This window comes from Rhodnius prolixus, unplaced genomic scaffold (genome assembly GCF_049639745.1).
Source record: "Rhodnius prolixus isolate KJV_2025 unplaced genomic scaffold, Rpr scaffold_13, whole genome shotgun sequence".
Lineage (NCBI taxonomy): Eukaryota > Metazoa > Arthropoda > Insecta > Hemiptera > Reduviidae > Rhodnius > Rhodnius prolixus.
Genome location: NW_027411583.1, coordinates 3,446,889 through 3,468,414, shown reverse-complemented (window position 1 = coordinate 3,468,414; position 21,526 = coordinate 3,446,889). Strand labels below are relative to the sequence as shown.

The following is a 21,526-nucleotide window of genomic DNA, read 5'->3' as shown; positions in this document are numbered from 1 at the left end:
AGTTGTTAAAGAAAATTTCGTATAAACATAATCTGGAACAAGTATTCTTGAAATGGGAACGTCTTGGCATATAAATATCCATGTTTAAGAAAACAAGATCAATGTTTGAAGTAATATTACATGATTGTTTACAGTTAGATTTTAATGTTTTGTTAGTAACATTAGTAGGAAAATTAAGTTCTGGGCGATTTAGAAGAGGGGTGGGAGCGGTGATTATTAGCGAGAAACATTGTGTGCGGAATGTAAAAAATGTCGCTTGGCCAAAACTGTGAATCTTTTAAAAATTATGTTTTAATTGTACCTCAGATAAAAGACGTGTCGTTTTTATTTGAAAAGGAACTTTGAAGAAGAATCTGTAAGTTAAACCTTGAATTTTGTGAAACTATGTCATGTGTTTAAACTCGTAAGATTTATTCGATTTAAGAAGGCTTTAAAAAATATTTCGTATAAAAAATGCAATATTTTGTCATAATCGCAATAAGAGAATACATAAATTTGGGGCAAAAACTGGTAATATATGTATATATTTACTTTTATCTTTATAAAAATAATGTTGACGTGAACTAGACGGACAAAAATACTTGTTCAGATAAAATATTTTCAGTAGATTGGCTTGGCGGATGCATAGACATTGTGTATTGAATGGCATTCCAAAATGCTGCTGTCAAGGAAAACAGCTTTGCAACTGAGACATAGTTAATATGCTACTATTTCAATTCACCGTATATTCTTTTGCCAGTTATGATTCATCTACACTTCTAAGCTAAGGTATATTGACTTAAGTTTATAATGACTTTTTTTTTTCAAATCACAAACTATCATGATATTTTTGTGAATTTGCTAAAATCTAATTTAACTGAAACAGTGCTTTCTACAATGTCTTTTCACTACAGGTATTGATTTGGATTTTACTTATCAAGTTTGTCAACTACGGTTGACCTTCTATACAATTATTTTTAGATGTCATCCTACAATAAGAATTTTTTATGGCTTTGTTGTTTCAGATAATTATAATTTAATGTTTCTTAGTGGTTTTTGTTTTTTATTTATTTTTTCTGTATTCGTCACTTTGATTATTCTCAAGGCTAGCTTGCGCACCTATTTATAGATTTTTCTTTTTACTATCTTTATTAAATTTTGTTTCTAGGTGTATTTAATAATATAGAAATAAATTTTGAGGCAGATTCTGGTGTAATGGTCGCTAACGTGGATTTATAAAAGTAGAACCCCAGTTCGAATTCCAAATGTGCCACTTTTTATTTGTTAGAAAATAAATTTAGTAGTAAAGTTTGTGCTTACGGTAATAGGGCGTTAAGCCCCCGCTACAAAATTTTATTTTACTTTTAGAAATAAATTTCCAACAGAGGTCCTAATGAAAAAACATTTATACGATAAAATATACTTACTTCATTTATTTTTAGACGCTCTAATACATTTTGAATAGATAATTCAAAATTGCTCAAATAGGCACACGACCCATCAGTGGTGATACATTCAATTGTAGCTACTAATATTGCTGCTAGTAAGTAATCATCTTCTACAGATTTGGCAGCATTTCTGTAAACAGCTAAGGCTGGCTCTTTTTGAAGCGGCCTGTTCAAAAAAAAAGAAGTAATATTAATAATTTCTTCCGATTCTTACTTATGACCTCTCAATCTCCATTGAGGCGACCTTCACTAAGTTTATGCTATAATAAGTGATGTCAATTCGAGCGACTACTAGTGGCAGATTTCTAACGCATACAACATCGCGCTATTGACTTTGGGAGTGTACCGTATATATTTCCTGTTAAGAAAGTTATGAACAACTATATAATTCTGTAAAATGAATCCCGTTCTGCATGATAAAATCTTTAAAATACAATGTTCAAAATTATTTAATTTTTTATAAAAATGATTATAATCATTCTTTGAAAAGTTTCGAAATCAAACACTATCATTGAATTAAAAAAAAAATCAACACATATTTCAGAAGATTCTATTAAAATAAAAATAAAAATGTGCGTCTTTCAACATTTTTTTTCATCCTTTTCAAATTATAAAATACGCAGTGTATAAAATAAGTCTTAATAAGATATTATTATTGCTTAAAATTTATCCTCACTGAGAGGTGATTTAGACTTACGCAAATTAAGTTCTTGATGAAAATAAGTCTCTGAGTTGAAAGCTTTCCTGGGTACTACCTACGTTCCCAATACCTTATACCTTACATAAATTTCACTACTAGGAAACATCAATGTGCTTTTACTAAAATTTCAAATATTATCTGCCAATTTAAGTTTAGTAGTCTTGGGTAATTGGAGGCTAAGGAGTGTTTATACCCTTGCGTTGCACAATTTATTTGGAGAGCTTTGTTCCAGGGAGCCATTACAATATCAGAGGAAGACTCAAGCTAAACTAACACTAGCTGACTACCAAGTGATATCTAGGATACATTCTTCCTAAACCCTCACAGATTCTGAGATTTCCCAGGTTCCTTAAACGGGAGGAGGTGTTGTACTGGTTCGTCAAACAAAATTTTCTTACATGCGATTATTTTCTACACATTTAATGTAATAATTAAGAGTAAAGTAACCGAAAAATTCTACAATGTAGCAGTTCCGATCGGATAAAGTTCTTTATTTTTGGAGTTAACCAGCACATTGAATTCTAGTCAACTATTCACATTTGAAGTACGGATGATTGAATATATTGACAAAATATATGATTGAATTTGGTGGGTTAGAATTTGTTCTTATATAAAATATATATGTTCTTAAAATATGGTCTGATTCATAGTTGCATGAGATGTCAAAAATAAGTAAAAAAGAAATATGATTCCAATATTCAGAGAAAGAGGGGAATATATAGAGGGAACTTTGAGAATTGTTAAGAAAATGTTCACGCTTTTATTTTTCTTATATTTTCAAAGGCTACCGTTTACTTACCTATGTTTTGCATACGAGAGCACTTCATGCAGCAGCAATGTGCCTACATCAATCTTATCCATACTGAAAAAAATCCATTCACTTTCTATTTCCTCTTTATAGTCAGTTACTATATCGTAACATGTTATTTCCTTAAAATAAAATAATACCAATTAAAAAAAAATATGAACAAATTATACTAAGTTAACTGTACACAACACAAAATGTTTTTACTCCTTAAATATGTTGAAATACTCACTTTGTTAAAATTACCAATAGTAATTGCAGCTTTCAGGTCGGCCCAAATTTTAAACACAGTGTCAGAAAAAGTAGGATATTTAATGGTAAACGCTGCAAGAGCAGTTAACGCTTCAATTCCTAAGTTTCGCTCTCTTAAAGAAGTTGTTAACGTGGATAAAGTGTACTGAACATAAGACTAAAAATATAAAGCGTAGTAAATCTATTAAAATAAATTAATTACAATCAACAGAAACTTTTCATTATTTTCCTTGTAGGTTACTATTCAGGCATCTATCTTTATTAAATAAAGGAGCACCATATGATCTTATGTATTTCTGAAAAATATGTGATCAATACAAAAATTATTGAAATATTTAACTCTTACTTTAAAATTTTTAGATTTCATTGCATCATCATCAAGTGTTAGCAAAAATTTAACTAATAGCTTTGACAATCCTGCAGCACATCTATAAAGTTCTGCTTTTTTGTAAGATAACAGTACATTTATGAAGCTTGAAACTATAAAAATATTAACATATTATTATTATTTATTACTAAATTAATTAACTGACTAAAATTCAATATCTTACCAACGCAGTTCATATTTTTGTTAATTGCGACATTCGATCCTGGTGCGACATTTTTTAATAGTGTATAATGCCTAAATAAATACTGAACATCATTGTAGCTATTTTTTAACAGTTCAGTGTCAGTCGGATTGGATGAAACTAAATAAAAAGCCATGTACAAGATGTTAATAATTTCGTAAACAATTCTTGGTGTTAACGAATCTTTTCTAGTTTGCGAATATAATTCTTTACAAAATGATAATAATAAACTTTTTTCTATAGTTTTATTGTTAAAAACAATCGTACGAAATTTAAATAACATTGATGAAGTAAGCATTCTTGCTTCTGTACTGTCAATTTTTTTTGAAAGAATACTGTAGAAATTTTGGAATTGAACAGAAATATCTGAATGATCTGCGTTAAGGCAAATAAAAAAGCAATTCTTTAAGAAACGTAATACTATTCCATCCTCGTTATTTACTAATTCTTCGGCTAAAGTTATCACTTTCATGAACTTCGGCCCATTCGCTTTAATAGTTTCTTCATTTATATTATAAATAAAATTATCGAGCAAGTGTAGAAAAGCGATAAGATTTTTGGCGCAAAGAATTTTATCTTGAGTATCAACGAGTATATTATCAAAAAATGATATAATTAAATCAATACAATCCATGCCAAAGTCAACATAATTTCTTTGCAATTGGCTTTTCGAAATTATTGGCAAAACTATTGATATTATTCCAAAACAACTGGATAATTTGTTGAAATTATTCAATTTTGCAAGTTTTAATATAAATGATATCCAAGAAGTTAACGAACTATCGCTTGAAATCGCAATATCTTTAATTAATTGTCTACTATTGTCTTTTATATACGTTACGAAATTGTAAATTGTATTTGATAAAACAAGTTCTTCGCTTTCATCCCATTTACTTATGTCAGTTTCATCTTTCAGTTTAAAATAGTAATTGCAAAGTGTTCTGGCCAATATTGGTTCCGACTGTAAAATAAAACAATTCACCTTAAATCGGAAATATCAATAAAATATTTTATTAATTTCCTGATGTATATATGTATATCTTAAAAGTTATAAACTTTCCAACTCATTCAAGGTTTAGATTTTATGAGGGAGTAAAGAAAAATACTAACTAAAAACGCTCTATTTTTAGAAACGTTTTTACTAATTAGCTCCGCCTGCAGCAGATCTAGAAGAACTTCTAGTTTAAATTTAAAGTACTGGCAAGGATCTTTCAAGTAACCAAAAAAAAAAAATCTAGAAAATAAGGAAGTCTCCTCTGAAGCGAAAGAATCTGTTAATAAAACCACCTGATTCTAACGTTCTCAAGGGAGTTTTGAATCAAAATAAAAAAAGACAGAGGGCCATCCACCAGGCAATGAAGATGAGGAATCTGTGAAAAGCTATAGAGAAGATTAGAATAGATGTATGGAAGAACACTACGAGACTTCTACACTGTCGACAGCAGAAAAGGAGAGAATTATTATGAGGACGATTTCATAATGTAAACGTTCCAAAAAACAAGGATGGCTATTTGCTATTATTCTTCAGAAATTTGATGGATACCTTCACAGTTTTTTTTTCTATGTTATTTGTACTTAAACAATTACTTATACTATCTCTTTAAACCATGATATTATAAGATTATGCGTTATATGTGCCGTTTATTTTGAAAGTGGAGCAAGTCCATTTTTTGTTATTTCGAGATCTTTAAGGTTTTTCGTTTCAATAAATTTAAAAATATTGGTAAATATTAATAGACATATTTTTTGTATTTTGTGGTATTAGATAATGCAAGTTTATAATCCAATAGTGTTTATAGTGCTGGCTAAGAAAAATAAAGATTTATTATAACTAAATGGACTTGCCTCACTTTCAAAATTAATGAATTATTGTAATCGTTGATTTAAATGGATAATATTTCATATTTTACAAAATACTAATCAAGAGTTCAACTATTCTTCTTCTTTTTTTGAATCATTTTGGTCTGAATTGCCTTCGTATTCAGATTCTGATTCCAAGATTCTTCTTTTATTACCGATTGTCATGGGTCTTATTTCTACAAACATAATAAAAATAATAAAATTACTTGCAAATGAGGATTTTATTGAAATGGCGTTATTACCCAGAAAAGTATTTTCATTTTATTTTTGTTACCAAATTCACTTTCAGATGTATCAGAGTTATTATTACCGTTGTAATCGGTTTCAGCCATTTTTTTTTTTTTTTTGTAATATAAACTACAATCCGTTATTAATTTTCAAATAATGAAACTTTTTTCGTACACCGAGCACAAAACAACACAACTTACTTGATAGCCGACAATAAGTCGAATGTTATACAATTTACAGTTTTTCAGAGCCAATAGTACTAAGATTTCCCGATGTTGGTGTTATTATCGAAACACAAAATTAAGATGTACTTATTATTATTAAATAATAATAAATTTTATGAAATATTGTACAATCACCGATTTACAAAATCAAAGATAGATAGATAAAAACACCCTACATTATTCAGACATGATTTTAAACCATCACATTTGCTTCACCATACAGCAACCGGAGTTAAATTTTGCTGTACGGTTAAATAATTTCAACCTAAGATGGACTTGCACCATTTTCAAATTAAACATATTTACAATATTGTTAAGAGCTAAAACTTCCATCTCCCAAATATTAGGATTCTGAATTTTTTTTGACTCTAAATTGTTTACAGATAAAAAGATCATACTAAGTTTTATCTATAATTACCATTATCTTCATTTTTTTCAAAAATGGACTTGCCCCACTTTCAAAATAAACGGCTCATATATTCATTGTAAAATTGTTGATTTTTATTTTATTTTTTACTATTTCTTTTTTTTTTTATGTTCATTCCAAATAATGTTCAGACAAAAATGCAAGAAGGCCACCTTAGAGAAGAATGAAGCGTACCGGCGAATGTTTAGCAAAAGAGGAACTAGAAACTTGACAGAGCAATATAGAAAGGGACGAAGAAAGGAGGAGAAGATAAATACAAAGAAAAAGAAGGTATGAGAAAAGAAGAAGATTGTGGAAGTGATCCAAGAACCAAAGTTTATTAGAATTTCTGTAAAGCTATAAATGAAGGGAGAAATGCGAATATGCGTCGGATAAGACAGGTACAAAATATTAATGGCGTTCTGGTGTCAGATAAAGATAGTATATTGGAAAGATGGGCAGAACATTACAATGCTCATTTTTAACTGGGCGATGGGGATATTCTGCAAATAAAAGGATCATGAAAGTGAAGATATAGTAGAGCCTTCAGATGATGATGTACTCGACGCAGTCTGACATGCAACTAAAAAATAATAAATCCAACACAACAACCCCCAACTTACAATGACAACTTACCCCAAAGAAACGTTTTAGCGCAGAACCAGCTGGTAAAAAGAAATTGGGAAGACCGAAACTGAGATGGCTAGATACCGTGCGTGGCGACGCCAGATCTCTCTCTCTCTCGGGGTATCAGGAATTGGTGGGACGTCGCACGGGATAGAGATGAGTGGAGCGCAATTCTTGAGCCGGCCAGGGTGGAGCTCAGGATGATATTGATAAAAAGTTGCATAACTTGACGAGAAAACTGAAGGGGGATTGAATAAATAAAAACCAAAACAATTTTAATCTAAAAGATCTATTGAGCCTAAAAAGTCAATGGCGGCATTAGAGGATTTAAGGGTGTGATAAGTATGAAGTCTGAAAAATGCATACTTTTGGGTTTGATGAGCTACAGTTTGCCTGGGGTTGGCAACTCAATTGCTTGAAGAGATCATTCACCTCTGAGGGCCTTGAGATACTGAGTGAGTGTTGAAACCGTCAGTGAAAGTATAATATTGTTACGCTAGGACCCACAGCACACCCAAAGTAGCTAATTCACCTATGGTTAAACCTTCTTAATTTATTTTCAACTATGGAAACCATTGCAAGTTATTTATTTTTATTGTTTCTATAAGCTTAAATTTGTACACTTACGGCTAGGACAATTTTAAGACACTGGTTATTTGAAAAACAAATTAAAGATAATAAATATTTACTATAATATAAAAAGTTTACCTGTTGAAGTAGATAGGATTTTATGTGATATAAACACTGCATAAAAGTGAGACGTTTGCACTTCCACGTTAATGAAATCTTAGAACAACATAAACTTGTCAATTTATAAATATCTATTGTATCGCTTTTGCATCGTTTTCCTCGTAATCTTGATTTATAAACTAATTTATATAATGCTGTTAATATTTCGTCGACATCTTTGACAGAGAGTTTCTGAATTGTTCCCTAAAAATTGATTATTTTATAACAAAAATTGTTATTATTAAAGAGCAATACATTTCACTTAAGTAAGCAAACTAAAGTGTTACTTCTGAAAAAAAATCAAAATTATTTACTAAAAAAGAACTCAGAATTAAAGAATCCATCATTAATACTATAAAACATAAACCTTAACATACCTCAGCCTTCAAATAGGCACAATTAACGTTATCTTCTAGGATAAGCTTGATTATGGTATTAAGAGCCATTTGGAATTAAAAAGTTTTCGATCTAATCTTGAATCGAAATGAATTCACAAATTTAATAAGGAAAAGGTATAATGAATTATTGTAAAGAAAATATAGATGCGCTCAACTGAAAATTCAAATATAAAACCATCATATAACCTACCAATGTTAACCGCCAATGAAAAAAAAGTGCACTCTGTTGAGCATTGAAAGAAAAGTTGCAAGATGTTATGTGAGATTGCAATTATAATCACATAAGATTGAGATCAATATTCAGATAAGATTTGCATTTTATAAACGTAATAGCTGTTACTTTTGATCTAGATATGAAGTGATTTTGGTGGTAATGTTCAAGGCTGGGCAGATCTTTCAAAATATCATGTTCTGTTTTAAGTGTAATCAGCTATCTGCATCCGTTCTGGGTAAGAGGAATAAAATCCCACCAATTTCCAAATGAATGAATGAATGATCGGCACTCGTTGAGAAGGACTGTTGTAAAAGGTAGGCAATTAATATTACTTCCATTTTTATTGAGCAACACTTTCTATTGACTTTTGAAAGTTAATAGTTTATTTTATCTTTTTTATCAAATCGTCTGTAGCTAATTTTTCAAATGAAAAATAGTTTAAAGGTTTAAATCTTTCACTCTTCTTCTCAAGCCAGTAGAAGGAACTAGTTGAAAATTAATGACTTTCTACCTTAAGCTTCACGATTAAATTAATGGTAGGATTAATTAATTTTAAAAACGTGTGAAGTCTATACTTCTTTTTTATTCAGTTTTCAAAGACTTGATACTTACTAGATAATTGTAAGTTAATGTTAAAAAGAATCCATTAACTTTTATTTATTTTGGGATATTAATTTAGGTTCTTAAAATTAACCACTTATTTACCCCCTTAAATATTAGTATACTGCTCTTGACTACTGAGTATGTGATTGTATTTTTCTAGATACAAGATCAACATGGTCTCCTCGTAATTAGAAGTAACATTATATTTGTACGTTCGAGAAATGAATTTATATAAAATTCATTAATTCACAGTCGTTCTTAAAGACAGATTATCGATCTCATTGGGGACTTTTTTTATTTACTGTGCTCCATTAAAATCGAAAAAACATGGCACCTTTTTATACTCTTTCCAGTTTAAGAAGATAGTGGGTTAAGCTTGATAGCAGTTTTTCTTCTTCGGTGATCTACAGAAGCTGTTCACACTGACACTGCCTTTTTTTTCTGTTCCTGACTATACCTTTTCAGCTGGAAATCGGAATTGGAATCTGTTTTCTTAATGGACTGTAAAGAGATCTATAAACAACCGATCATTTTAGAATTATCGCGCAGTAGGAGTAACTAACAATGAACGGATCTCTTTTACTTAACTAAGATTTCTATCAACCATTCCTGCTTTGACCATCTCCAACCATCCATGCTTCGAGGCATTGCATTATTAAGGCAAGTCTGCAAAGGAGCAAAGTCTACTCTGATAAGCCTTCATAATATATCACCCCTGTTTCTGAATATCCAGTCACCAAGACGAAAAAATCCTTGATTTGGACATCAATTTTCGTAAGGTTCTTTGACTGGTTGCTGCCTGTCCGCCTGAGAAGATGGTGACACCCCGATTGTTGTCCTCAATTTTATGTAGTATATTCGTTAAATGCTGCTTGAAACGTTCTTTTTTGATATTGTTGGTTTCAATTTAGGCCCTTTAAAAATGTTTATTAGATTGTATTTATATTTGCTTTTTAAATACAAGCATTAACAAAGTGTTATTTCATTTCATAATAGAAAATGCATCAGATTTTATGCTTTTTGGGAATAATGGAGAATTTATAACAAAAAAACAATTATTATTCTTTCAGATAATCGTTATCTTGTTAGTAGTATTGTTTGTACTTTTATGTTCTCCAATTAATTGAAAAAAATCATTCTTCTGTTTTCTAGAAGCAATGGAGAACTGGCAAAAAATTTCTTTAATATTATGTGCATATGGAATTTTGAAGGAATTTCGCCCTTCAGAACCATTTGTTACTAAGTACCTCAACAATCCACCCATGAATTTCACGGATGAGCAAGTGAGAATTTTTTTCTTACTTTATAAAACATTTGTGCTCTAGCAATCCGAATTTCATTTATTTTACAATTTTTTTTTTTTTTTAGATTTCATACTCGATTTATCCCGTTTCTATTTATTCTTCAATGATTCTGTTGATTTTTGTTTTCTTAATAACTGACTTTCTGCGTTATAAACCTATAATAATATTAGACAGTATTGCTGGGATTGTAGTTTTTGCTATGCTTATAATATGCAGATCTCTTTTCCTCGTTCAAGTAAGTTTTAATCTTATCTGTAATGAATATATGGATAAATTCCTTGTTTTTTCCTTGTTTTCTCTGTGTTATTTTTGATAATTTACTTCCCTTAAGATTATTATTTTGTTTCCGTTTCTTTTCATTTATAGGTATTAGAAGTATTTTATGGATTATTTACGGCATGTGAAGTAGCATATTATACATATATTTATGCTAAAGTTGATAAAGAACATTATCAAGAAGTTAGCAGTCATACAAGAGCATCTTATCTAATTGGTCGAGCATTATCTGGTATTTTGTCGCAGATATTAGTATCTACTGGCTTCTCATATTTAAGTTTGAATTATTTTACCTTAGGAGGTATGTATTTTGTTAAAAATAATAATAAGTTATTGGTAATAAATGACTGCTCACCTCCCTTTGAATCAACCTACATTTAAAGAAATGAAATAAAATATATGTATGTCTCTTAAGGCAGACTGAGATAAAGAACTTTGGCACTTTAATGACAATGATCTTGAAGGGATCCTACAATAAATTAGTTCTAAGCGAATGGGCCATTGGTATGTTAGAAAATGTTGCAGGGTTAAAAAAAGTAGTTGCTTCGTCTAAATATTGAATTCCTTTACAAATAAAATAAACATTATACCCATATATATCACAAGGAAATGGCCATTCGATGCTCTATTAAAAGTTAGATTGAAGAAGTCAAATCTAAAATAAGAGTTGCCTGTCCGTCAACAATCTGTACTTATAATGTGTAAGGATTTCCCAATAATTTTGGCTGACTAGAGCAACGCAAGAATAATACGAGAGGTTTTCTTTTTTTGTAGTGCTAAGTATAATAAGTTCATCACATAATTAAAAAATAGCTGGTTTATTCACCACTTACACTTCGAAATATCGGCTATTTTTCTCTTATAACGTACAGAAAGAGGGTCGTTTTCTAAATGAACGATGGTTTTGAAGAAGGGGCTACACACTTCTAGTCTGCATGCGACGTGATGTACGATGATGCTTCAGTATGTTCTGGCAACCTGCAGCACCCAGGTGGCAGTTTAGCTAGGACAAAAATTTGCATGTACGACAGAAACAAAAAAAGAGACTTTTCCTTGTGCTTCATTAATTTCTGAAGAGACTCTGTTGTGTTTTTGTTTTTTTTGTAAACTGCTAATCCAGAAGTTATTAATTCAATATATTCTTCTATCTCACCTTGGAAATCGGATAGACTTTTTTCGTGAGCTGAGAGAAGCATAAGTAGTTAGCTAATAACAAACTTTTGTTAAACGTAATTGGTAAATAGTACGAAACAACGCTTGAGAATTAGCACCGAAAATATGCAGTTTTTTTTTTACTTTCCCAATTGGCTAAAGAAGAATTCAGAAAGTTAATTTATTTTTATTGTTGCAAGAAATATTGGGCCAAATTTTTGACATCATATTCTGTCCGATTAATTTATTAGTTTGATACTGATCCCTTTTCAAACATCTTCAATATATTTTAACATTATGGATTTTGTTTAAAAGAATGACGACAACTTTAGAAAAGATAATCTTGGCCCAAATTCATTGTATTGGGATATCTCTATGATTAGGTAATATGCTTACGCAGTTATTGAACGAAAATTTGTATTTCCCAATCGTATTTTTATATTATATTTACTTATTAATTGAAATTATTATGTTATATATTTAAATAATCATTTTTTATTTTACATATTTTTGTTTACTAGGTATGATTTTATCATTAGTTTGGGCATGCATACTTCCAACGGTATCTTCTTCCATATATTTTCATTCCTCATCTGGAAAAGTAATCACTAAGGGAAATCATAATGAAAATGTACAAAATGGACAAATAAAAGAGAAAGATAACGTATGTAATGTCGTCATTTAGTATAATAGATAATGTGCTGTAATTTCATCTGAGTACTATAAAATAAATTCATAAATTTTGATTCGAGTATCAGTATAACGAAACAGTCGTTAGATCTTGATTAAAGTAGAAACGTGGCATATGGGAAGAGTAATTACTTATGGCCTCATTTAATTGATAAGCTTAGGCCTGTTTTTATTTTTAACTAGTGTTAATGGCAAACATATTCATGGATGAAAGAAATATAATTCATTTTAGGAGAAGCAAGAGATAAACAGTAGTTTACAAGGTTTCCAGCTGTTATGGACTGATTTCAAGGTGGCCTTTACAGATACTTATGTTCTTAAATGGGCATTTTGGTGGGCCTTAGCTACTTGTGGTTATTATCAGGTTTGTATTAGATGTATTTTATATCAGCTGATTTTTTTTTAGGCTCAAGCAATATGTGCAATTTTGCAAATTCTAAAAAATTATTCTGTTAATTTAAAAAATATATTAATCTTATGAGATTTAAAGTAATGGTAATGATGCCAAAGTTATATTATCAAATATAAATGGTTGAGCTAGGCTCACCGAAATACATAATTAATAGTTATGAATAATACATTTTCAATTTCAATACTTGTCTTTGATAGTTTAAAAGACAAAGATTTCTGTAATCATCATAAAATTGTAGACTTCAAACCGAATTTATTGGTTCATTTAACCGTAACAGAGTAATTAAGCTAAAAAACTGATTTTATTCGTCGTGTCACGTACATTTTGGTATTTTCTGACCACTTTAAGACTTTCTCCCATTATCAAATGTTAATTAATCGGTTTATGCGGAGAATTTGAACTTTGTATAGTTAGAGAAAGTAAAAAATGTTCAGAATCATTTTGAAGGAGCCGATTGAAAGTTTCGTACGATATTTATGAAAACATTTATTTTTTTAAATTTCAGATATTGGCTTATATACAGTTGCTTTGGGAAGAAATCTTAATGGGTAGAGATACAGAATATTATACAAAATTGAATGGAGCTGTTGAAGCAATTTACACTTTAATGAGTAAGAACTAATTATTTAATTTTTTGTTTGTTTGAAATTTCTATTTAAATAATTTTTTGTGAAATAGTTACTATTGGGTTGTCCAGAAAATAATGCAGGATTTTATGTTTTATTTAAAATACCCCTCCAAATTGTAAACTGTTTATATTGGTTGGACTTTTGACCTTTACAAAAGTAAACACTTATTAATCCTGTTTCAAACATAAATGTTTGTGTACTTCTGTAACATTTTGCTACTTTGAAATAATTCAGTCTTTAATATGTCAAAGCGTGATTTTCGCATAATTTTGTTTTACGAGTTCAAACTCGGCTGGTACGGGGCCCAAACGGCCAGAAATATCAACGATGTCTGGGGCGAAGGCAGTATAAGTGAGTGCACTGTTCAACGGTGGTTCCAGAGATTTCGAGAGGGAGACTTGAGCCTTGAAGACAAAGAAGGCCATGGAAGAAGTTCTTCCCTCGATGACGATATTCTCCGAGCTTTGGTGGAAGAAAATCTCAGAACAACTGGTCCAAAACTGGCTGGGAAACTCGAAGTCAGCAAATCAACCGTCTGAGAAGGTGAAAGTTAGGTTCCGCACACATTAAACGACCGCCAAAAAGCGGTGTGAAATTTGTGCTGCACTTCTTTGCCGAAACATCAGCGATCCTTTTCTGTCCAGAATTGTGACTTGCGATGAAAAGTGGATTCTCTATGACAAAAGCGGCTTGACAAAGGAGAAGCAGCATAACATTTTCCAAAGCCCCCAAATCATCAAAAAAAAAAAAAGGTGACTGTTTGGTGGGCTTCATTTGGTCCTGATTCATTACAGCTTCTTGAATCCTGGCGAAACCATCAATGCCGAATCGTATTAAAACTGTCCGGTAGGACAGTTGTATAAGGGTTGATCATCAAAAACTGCAGGAAAAAGCGTAACGTTGAAAAACATCCAACTTTGACAATTTTTTTCTCTTTTTCTATAAAAGATAAAATTCCCAAATTTTCTTTAAATTATAGGGCAAGTCCTCCTTTATAACTGTAATTTTTTTGTCAAGACCCAGATTTAATATATTAAGAGAAAAAAGTTACTGAAAATGAGCAAAAACGGCATTTTCAAAAATTGGTCTTGTTCTTGTTGTTGTTCTTCTTGTTGTTACCTTTTTTGTAAACAACGTAGCGCCTAAACGCGTGAACCGATTTTCATGAATAAGGTGTCATTCGTTTCGGAATTTTATGTAGATGTGCCTTTTGGGGGTCTCGACGCTGTACATCAAATGGGGGAGGAGTTAGCCCCATATATGTGAGGCCCCTTCTCAAAATTATTATTACTAATAACTCTGAAAATGTTAACCCGATTTTAATAAAATTTGGCAGGATGAAAGGTTTAGGGCACTCCTACGTAACATTTAAACGACGTTCTGCTCTTACCCTTATTAGGGGGAAGTATGGTAATCGTTTCAAATTATCGAAACGTGAACCGATTTTCATGAATAAAGTGTCATTCGAATCGAAATTTTGTACAGATTTGCACTTTAAAAGTCTCGTCGCTATGACTCATAAGGAGGGGAGTTTGCCCCACCCAAGTAAGGCCTTTTCTAATACTATTATTACCAATATTTCTATTACGCTTAGTTCGATTTGGATAAAATTTACCACGAAGAAGTGGTTAAAGCTCCTCTACGTGGCTGTGAAGTGCCACCATGCTCTTACACCTACTAAGAGGAAGTACTGCAATCGTTAAAATTATCAATGAGTGAACCTATTTACATCAATGAATTCGATTCAAAATATTTGCCTTTTAGGGAGAAGTACTGTAATCGCAGTTTATTTTTCTTACTCCTCTTAAAAGGAAGTACTGAAATCGCTTTTTAATTTTGCTATTTACGTACAAATATCTTCCTATTTTATTCAAAACGCTTTCTCTAAAAAATTGTTATTGAGGATGGTTTGGGGGACCGCAACTATAATCATTCTTTAAAAAGATCGCTCCAGTGGTAGTTACGGTTCGGACTTAACACCTTTTTAGGTTATAATGGTAGAATTTATTATTCCAAATTTTAATAAAATCTGTAAAGCAGATATGTAACTTTGCAAAACAGACAAAAAGGAAAATCTATCCAAAAAGTCCAAAAATCTCCTTAACAAAAACTTACAGTTTAAAATGTTAAGTATAAGGGTTGATTAAACGCCAAAAGGTACACAAATCAGCAAGTACCCAACATTTCATTAATACTTCATTAATATTTAAGTAATTTTACTGCATTAAATTTCATTTATTTTTTTGAATTTATTAGAGGTCACAGACCCTTATGCTGGCCAGTTCATTCATAATTTTTTTTTTTATTGATTTAAATCGCGTCAACATCTGAGGTTATTGGCGCCCGGAGTTTTTTTCAGTGCACTGCCGGCCTCCAGACAGTGTTCTCTCGTTACAGACAACACTGTCCATCACCGGCCAGTGAGCTGTAAGAAGCTCTTAGGAAGAGAAAATCTAAGGGTCAGCAGCTGGATTCGAACCCGGAACCTCCACGCGGGAATCCAATACGCTAACCGCATAGCTAATCCCTTCCCTTAGTTCATTCATAATATTTTATTTTTTGTTATAATTATGATAAAATGTATATTATGTCTTCGTAATTAAATAGGTACTTTATTATAGCTTTATTCCAAATTATTCTTCTGATTTATCTTTATTAGGCCCTTTATTCTGAGTAGTCACATATACATGCATGTTAAAATAGAAAAAGACAAAGTTAGAGTCGGCTACTGTTTAAATTTGAATCACGGATTTAAAACAATATTTCAGTCTAGAATTCTTCTTACCGAAGTATTTGTGAGTACAAATAACGCATAGGTAATATCCAGTAAATTATTCAACAATAATTATTCATTTCTCAATTGTAATTTAATGTAGTCCCTCTAATTTTACTTATAGTAGGTAAAATACTGGTATAATTAGCTGTCATAAAAATATGCATATCTTATATTCCAAATATATAACACTGCGGTAAGAATACCTAGATTGAGAATTGAAGAAAACTATATTATTTGCGATAAAGCCAGATTAATTATTACCTATTATTAAAAACGCTTGACTACTAAATAAAGTAACAATTGCTTTAATCGAATTACGAACTTAAACCGAAGATTTTTATTTAAAAATAAAAATAAATAAATAAAATAAACAAAATCATTGATGAATGTTGGTGCAAGCATTTTTGAAAAAAGTTTTTGAATTTTTTAACCTCATATTTTTTTTTATAAAGTTTTTTTTTTTAACCTGTGATTAATAGTTTGTTGATTAGATATTACAGTCAATCTAAGAAATAGTGTTCTATTTGAACAAATATTTTGTAGACGAAAATGGCCAGCATAAGGGTCTGTGACCTCTAATAAATTCAAAAAAATAAATGAAATTTAATGCAGTAAAATTACTTAAATATTAATGAAGTATTAATGAAATGTTGGGTACTTGCTGATTTGTGTACCTTTTGGCGTTTAATCAACCCTTATACTTAACATTTTAAACTGTAAGTTTTTGTTAAGGATTGTAACCAAATTGATGTAATGCATCAGAAATTGGCAATAATGAAGCCATCTTTATTCAATCGAAAGGGGCCCATTCTGTTGCATGACAACGCTCGGCCACATATCTCACGTTTCACTTCCCGAAAATTGTTGGAGCTAGGCTATGAGACTCTGCCACACCCGCCCTACTCACCGGACCTCTCGCCTACTGATTACCATTTTTTTAAGACATCTTGACCACTATTTACAAAATAAAAAATTTATTGACAAAAGAACATTAGAAAATGCCTTTTCTGAATTCATAAATTCTAAGGATTCCAAATTATATACAGAGGGAATGGAAAAGTTACCTAAGTTGGCAGAAATGTATAGAAAGTAATGGATACTATTTTGATTAATAAAAACAGTTATAAATCATTAATTTTTTTTTCTTTTAAAACCATAATCCTGCATTATTTTCCGGACAACCCAATAAATAAGTTTAAAATTATTAATAATTTATATTCTGCAAGAGAGCCTAGCGCACTACTACTGACCCAACCTTTTCCCTTGATCCCGTCCTTGGAGGGTTCCGGCCGACAATTTCCACGTATTTTATAAACTCAAATATTTGCAATGAACAGCTGCCGCTTCTGGTCCTTTGTTTATTTAGTTAGTTACTAAGGGTCGCATAGAACCCTAAGATTATTAGAAGTTATAATTTGGCTGGTATCTACTATGAAAAACTTAGTAGGTTAAAAAAAAACTATTGTAAAAAAATGTAATACAATATTTGTAAATTATTGTTAATTTACTGGACAGGTGCAATGGCTGCTTTCGCTTTTGGAAAAATCAAAATCAATTGGTCACTTTATGGAGAGCCAGTACTGTTCTTATGCTCAATAGCTATAGGATTGATAGTGCTATTGATGTCGCAAACCACTCTAATTTTGGTGGCCTACGTAACCTACATTGCTTACACCATTATCTATAATTCCATGATTACCATCGCAAAGTAAGAATTTGCTTTAAAAAAAAAAGTTATTGTTCAAAATGATTTAAGCATAATATCTGTTTCGTCAAATGAAGAAAACGTAATCGTCTAATCATATCCTTACATTATTTCAGTTCTGAAATGGCCAAAAATGTTAATCCAGACAGCTACGGATTAATTTTCGGATTTACACTCTTTGTTGCGTTAGTTTTACAAACTATTTTAACTGCTGTAGTTGTTCATTTATTTAATTTATCCGCTAGAAAGCAGGTATGTATTTTGAAATTTAATTTTATCTAAAGTTTATTGTTTAAAGACTTTCATAATATAAAATTTCTCCCCCTACTACTCCAAATTTACAATTATTAAACATTACACAAGCACAAAACAAACAGAAACCTTTTGTAATAAATTTGTAAATTATTTTACAGAAGTTTTACGATTCATTAACATTAATAAATGTTAAAATTAAATCTAAATACTTGATAGATTGAAAAAAATTTACAATTGGAGTAAAAGATAATCATGTTTTTTAAAAAAGTCTCGTTAAGTAATTAATTTTTTCTAAATTTTGTTTTAGTTTGAAATATACAGCTGTTATTTCTGCTTCCTTGGATTAATATTTGGGATTAAAACTGTCAATCAGTTTGTGAAATGGTGTTATCGTAAAAGACGAGACGTTGGCTCAATTAGCGCTTAAGCAGATGGTATATTTATAAAGCAAATATTATTTTTATATTACATATTAGAAGATTATGTAAGATACTAGGAAGCCAAATCCAAAATTAGAGATAATATGCCTTAGCATATTTACACAACTTCCCTCCGAAAGATAAAACAGCTATCAGGCCCAGCCTAAGCGCACAGTAAATGAATTGTTTTGCCGAAAGATGTGGTGTTCAAGACTATGTTCAAATTTATTTAAAGTATGAAATGTTAAAGAAAGTTTTTAAACTGTTGAGTATTATAATTTATTTTAGCTCATATTCCATGCACAAAAAGACTAGTCAAGCAGTATACTCAGTAATTTTTATTTAATAGAAATGTATTGTGAAAATAAGGAACCTCTTTGACATTATAATTCTTCTTTTAACATTATACGTAAATTAACAGTAATGCTATATACTTAATTATTTTAGCACACAGCCTACTAACTTTAAGTACAACATTTAGTCTGGCAAGTAGAAATATTACCTAATGGTCTATGTTGGAGATTTTGTACATTCAGCTGAGGTACAAATACTATGCACTAGGAAAAGCCTTCTTAATATTTTACTTCAAAGTTTCTTTTTTATTATATAAAACTAAAAGTCAAACCTTTCTTCCACGTAGTGAAAGACTGTTTCTAAGATAAGGAAGCACTTCTTTGTTCAATCGGCCTCAATTTAATTTCGATCGGGGGGGGGGGGGACGGGTTTCAATTGGTGATTACCCATTTAATACCCACTAGTCTAAGGACACCTAAGGTATGGAATAAATAGTAATAAAGTATTAGTAGAATTAGAAAACAGATGTAAAGAATCATTCTGGGAGATGAGTTGAGATTTATTCGAGAGAAATGACTTTGTAACAATCACTATATATAAATCCATCACAATCTTAAGATGGAACTTTCCTAGTGTTTAGTTTGTACCTAGCTTATAGTCTTTCTAGAATGTAGCAGTATTTATTTAGGAGAAATTTGTGTATACGTGATGATGAGATAAATTGCACTTGGATGCCCTGCCGAATCTATGTATATTTTGCATGTTTGTGTTTGGTATTAAAGTACCAGTTAAGTATTAACTTTAAACTGGGGATATTGCAGGGTTTTAGTAGTAAAGGTAGAACTAATGGCAACTGGGTGACGTGAAATCCGTTCCCTATAGTTGCCATTTGGTACGCCTAGTTCTCTTAATGGGCTTTTAGTTTGTGATTATTCAAGTATTTTGTCAGTTTCAAAAAATGTCGAAACAGTTTAAAGAAGTGGCAGGTTAGCCCACTTCTTTCTCCTCTTCATGGCGGTTTATGGTGCAGAGTTGATTTAAAATCCTAAATAAATTACGGAAAGTGCTCTTTGGGGTGGAGCGTATGTACTATTCAAGAAATAAACCATTTGTGGTTTGGGTAGGGTTAGCTCAATGGTTAATCGCTGGACGTCCACGATTGATCCCTAATTCGAGCTTCTTGCCTTCAGAATTTCACCTCCAAAGAATCTTACAACTCAAGTTCTTGTGTCACCATTGCCGTCCGTCCATCAGACAAAGCTGATTCATTCATCTAACCTTTTTATTAAAGGCGCACCAATGACTGAAATTCCAACACTAACTTCATTAATATCACATAAAAAAATTAACCGTTTTTTTCAACTAGCTACGATTCACCACGAGAAGCAGTTGGGAAAAAACGGAGGAAATATTTCCAGATACCTGTCAAAAGCGCTATTTGAGCCTCACTTGAAGCTCAGTGCCAGAATTATATCAAATAAAACTCGTATGAATAGCCTCACTTGAAGCTCAGTGCCAGAATTATATCAAATAAAACTCGTATGAATAGCCTCACTTGAAGCTCAGTGCCAGAATTATATCAAATAAAACTCGTATGAATAGCCTCACTTGAAGCTCAGTGCCAGAATTATATCAAATAAAACTCGTATGAATATTTTAAATACTTAAAAACACACCTTTCCTTTCCAGATAAATTTTACCATTAATAAGTTTCTGGAAATCTTTTATTAATTAAATAACATACTCCGCTTTCCACGAAAAGCAAGCATAAATATTTACTTCTGCATCCTATCAAATATCTCGTTAAAGAGAACAATTTGTCTATAAATGTGCCTTAATAATTCTATTTAAAACCTATCATTCACTATCATCAATACCTTTTTATTCGTAAATCACGAACTATAATTATTGTTTTGGCAGTTTATTATTTGTCACTTTCGGAATACTTTGTGTGTAGCGTTGCACCTAACTGGATCTCATCGTAACTTGACTAACTTAGACCGTTGTGAAAAAAAATTATGATTTTTTTAAAATAATAAGTGTTGAATTTTAAAAACAGTACTCACAATTGCTTAAGACTGTTGACTTTTACGGAATATAAGAAAATAAATAGATTTTTAGCATTCTTTTTTACTGTGATAGACTTAAGATCTTCTCTGTTACTCTGTACCATTACCCAGATGGTCTTACTGACATTTTTGTATTATATAAAAATATTCTCATTTAAAAGACTTGTATTTTTTAGTAAATCAATGGTTCATATCTTGTGACATACCTCATTTTTTTCCAATTTTAGAAATTGAAAGACTGAAAATTACTCAGTATATCTTAATGTACATGAAATATACGTATTAATAAATATAAGATCACAAGATGAATTCATCGACCTCTAAGTTTTCTTAAAATAAATTTTTAAAAAATCAAAATGGGGCCAGAGATTTGTTACATCATAATCATAGTGACCATTAATAATCATAGAGAAAAATGTCTTGAAACTGTAAAATTAGAAACAAAACAAATGTTTAGTAAATTTATTGTAAATATTTTAGATAAAAAATCTTTTAGAAAGATA

At 30.8% G+C, this 21,526-nt stretch overlaps 2 protein-coding genes across 7 annotated transcripts in view; one reads left to right on the top strand and one right to left on the bottom strand.

Moving 5' to 3' along the window:
• Positions 1–8,407, bottom strand: part of LOC141447949 (uncharacterized) — a 17,178-nt gene extending 8,771 nt beyond the window's left edge. Inside the window, exons 1-7 of the mRNA XM_074115924.1 lie at positions 8,205–8,407; positions 7,807–8,031; positions 3,736–4,714; positions 3,531–3,664; positions 3,165–3,341; positions 2,927–3,057; positions 1,407–1,593 (exon numbers count right to left, since the gene is read on the bottom strand). Coding sequence (XP_073972025.1) covers positions 1,407–1,593; positions 2,927–3,057; positions 3,165–3,341; positions 3,531–3,664; positions 3,736–4,714; positions 7,807–8,031; positions 8,205–8,273 — 1,902 coding nt within the window. The 5' untranslated portion in view covers positions 8,274–8,407. The remainder of the gene's footprint in view (positions 1–1,406; positions 1,594–2,926; positions 3,058–3,164; positions 3,342–3,530; positions 3,665–3,735; positions 4,715–7,806; positions 8,032–8,204) is intronic.
• On the top strand, positions 614–21,526 carry LOC141447952 (thiamine transporter 1-like). 6 transcript variants are annotated; one of them, XM_074115937.1, is made up of 12 exons: positions 614–768; positions 2,360–2,501; positions 8,647–8,753; positions 10,195–10,325; positions 10,411–10,581; positions 10,713–10,923; positions 12,296–12,438; positions 12,697–12,828; positions 13,382–13,487; positions 17,797–17,989; positions 18,103–18,238; positions 18,549–21,526. In XM_074115937.1, exons 3-12 carry the CDS (start codon positions 8,714–8,716, stop codon positions 18,666–18,668), a joined length of 1,383 nt encoding a protein of 460 aa, XP_073972038.1. In that variant the 5' UTR covers positions 614–768; positions 2,360–2,501; positions 8,647–8,713; the 3' UTR covers positions 18,669–21,526. The 6 variants fall into 6 exon arrangements, with proteins under 6 accessions (XP_073972038.1, XP_073972034.1, XP_073972039.1 ...); XM_074115933.1 differs by having other exon boundaries at positions 8,577–8,753; XM_074115934.1 differs by having other exon boundaries at positions 768–893; positions 8,577–8,753.

Coding starts and splice junctions, on each gene's coding strand:
- LOC141447952 (XM_074115937.1), top strand. CDS start 8,714: ATGAATGATCGGCACTCGTTGAGAAGGACTGTTGTAAAAG. Junction 10,924..12,295: donor GAATTATTTTACCTTAGGAG/GTATGTATTTTG, acceptor TTTGTTTACTAG/GTATGATTTTATCATTAGTT. Junction 13,488..17,796: donor AGCAATTTACACTTTAATGA/GTAAGAACTAAT, acceptor TTTACTGGACAG/GTGCAATGGCTGCTTTCGCT.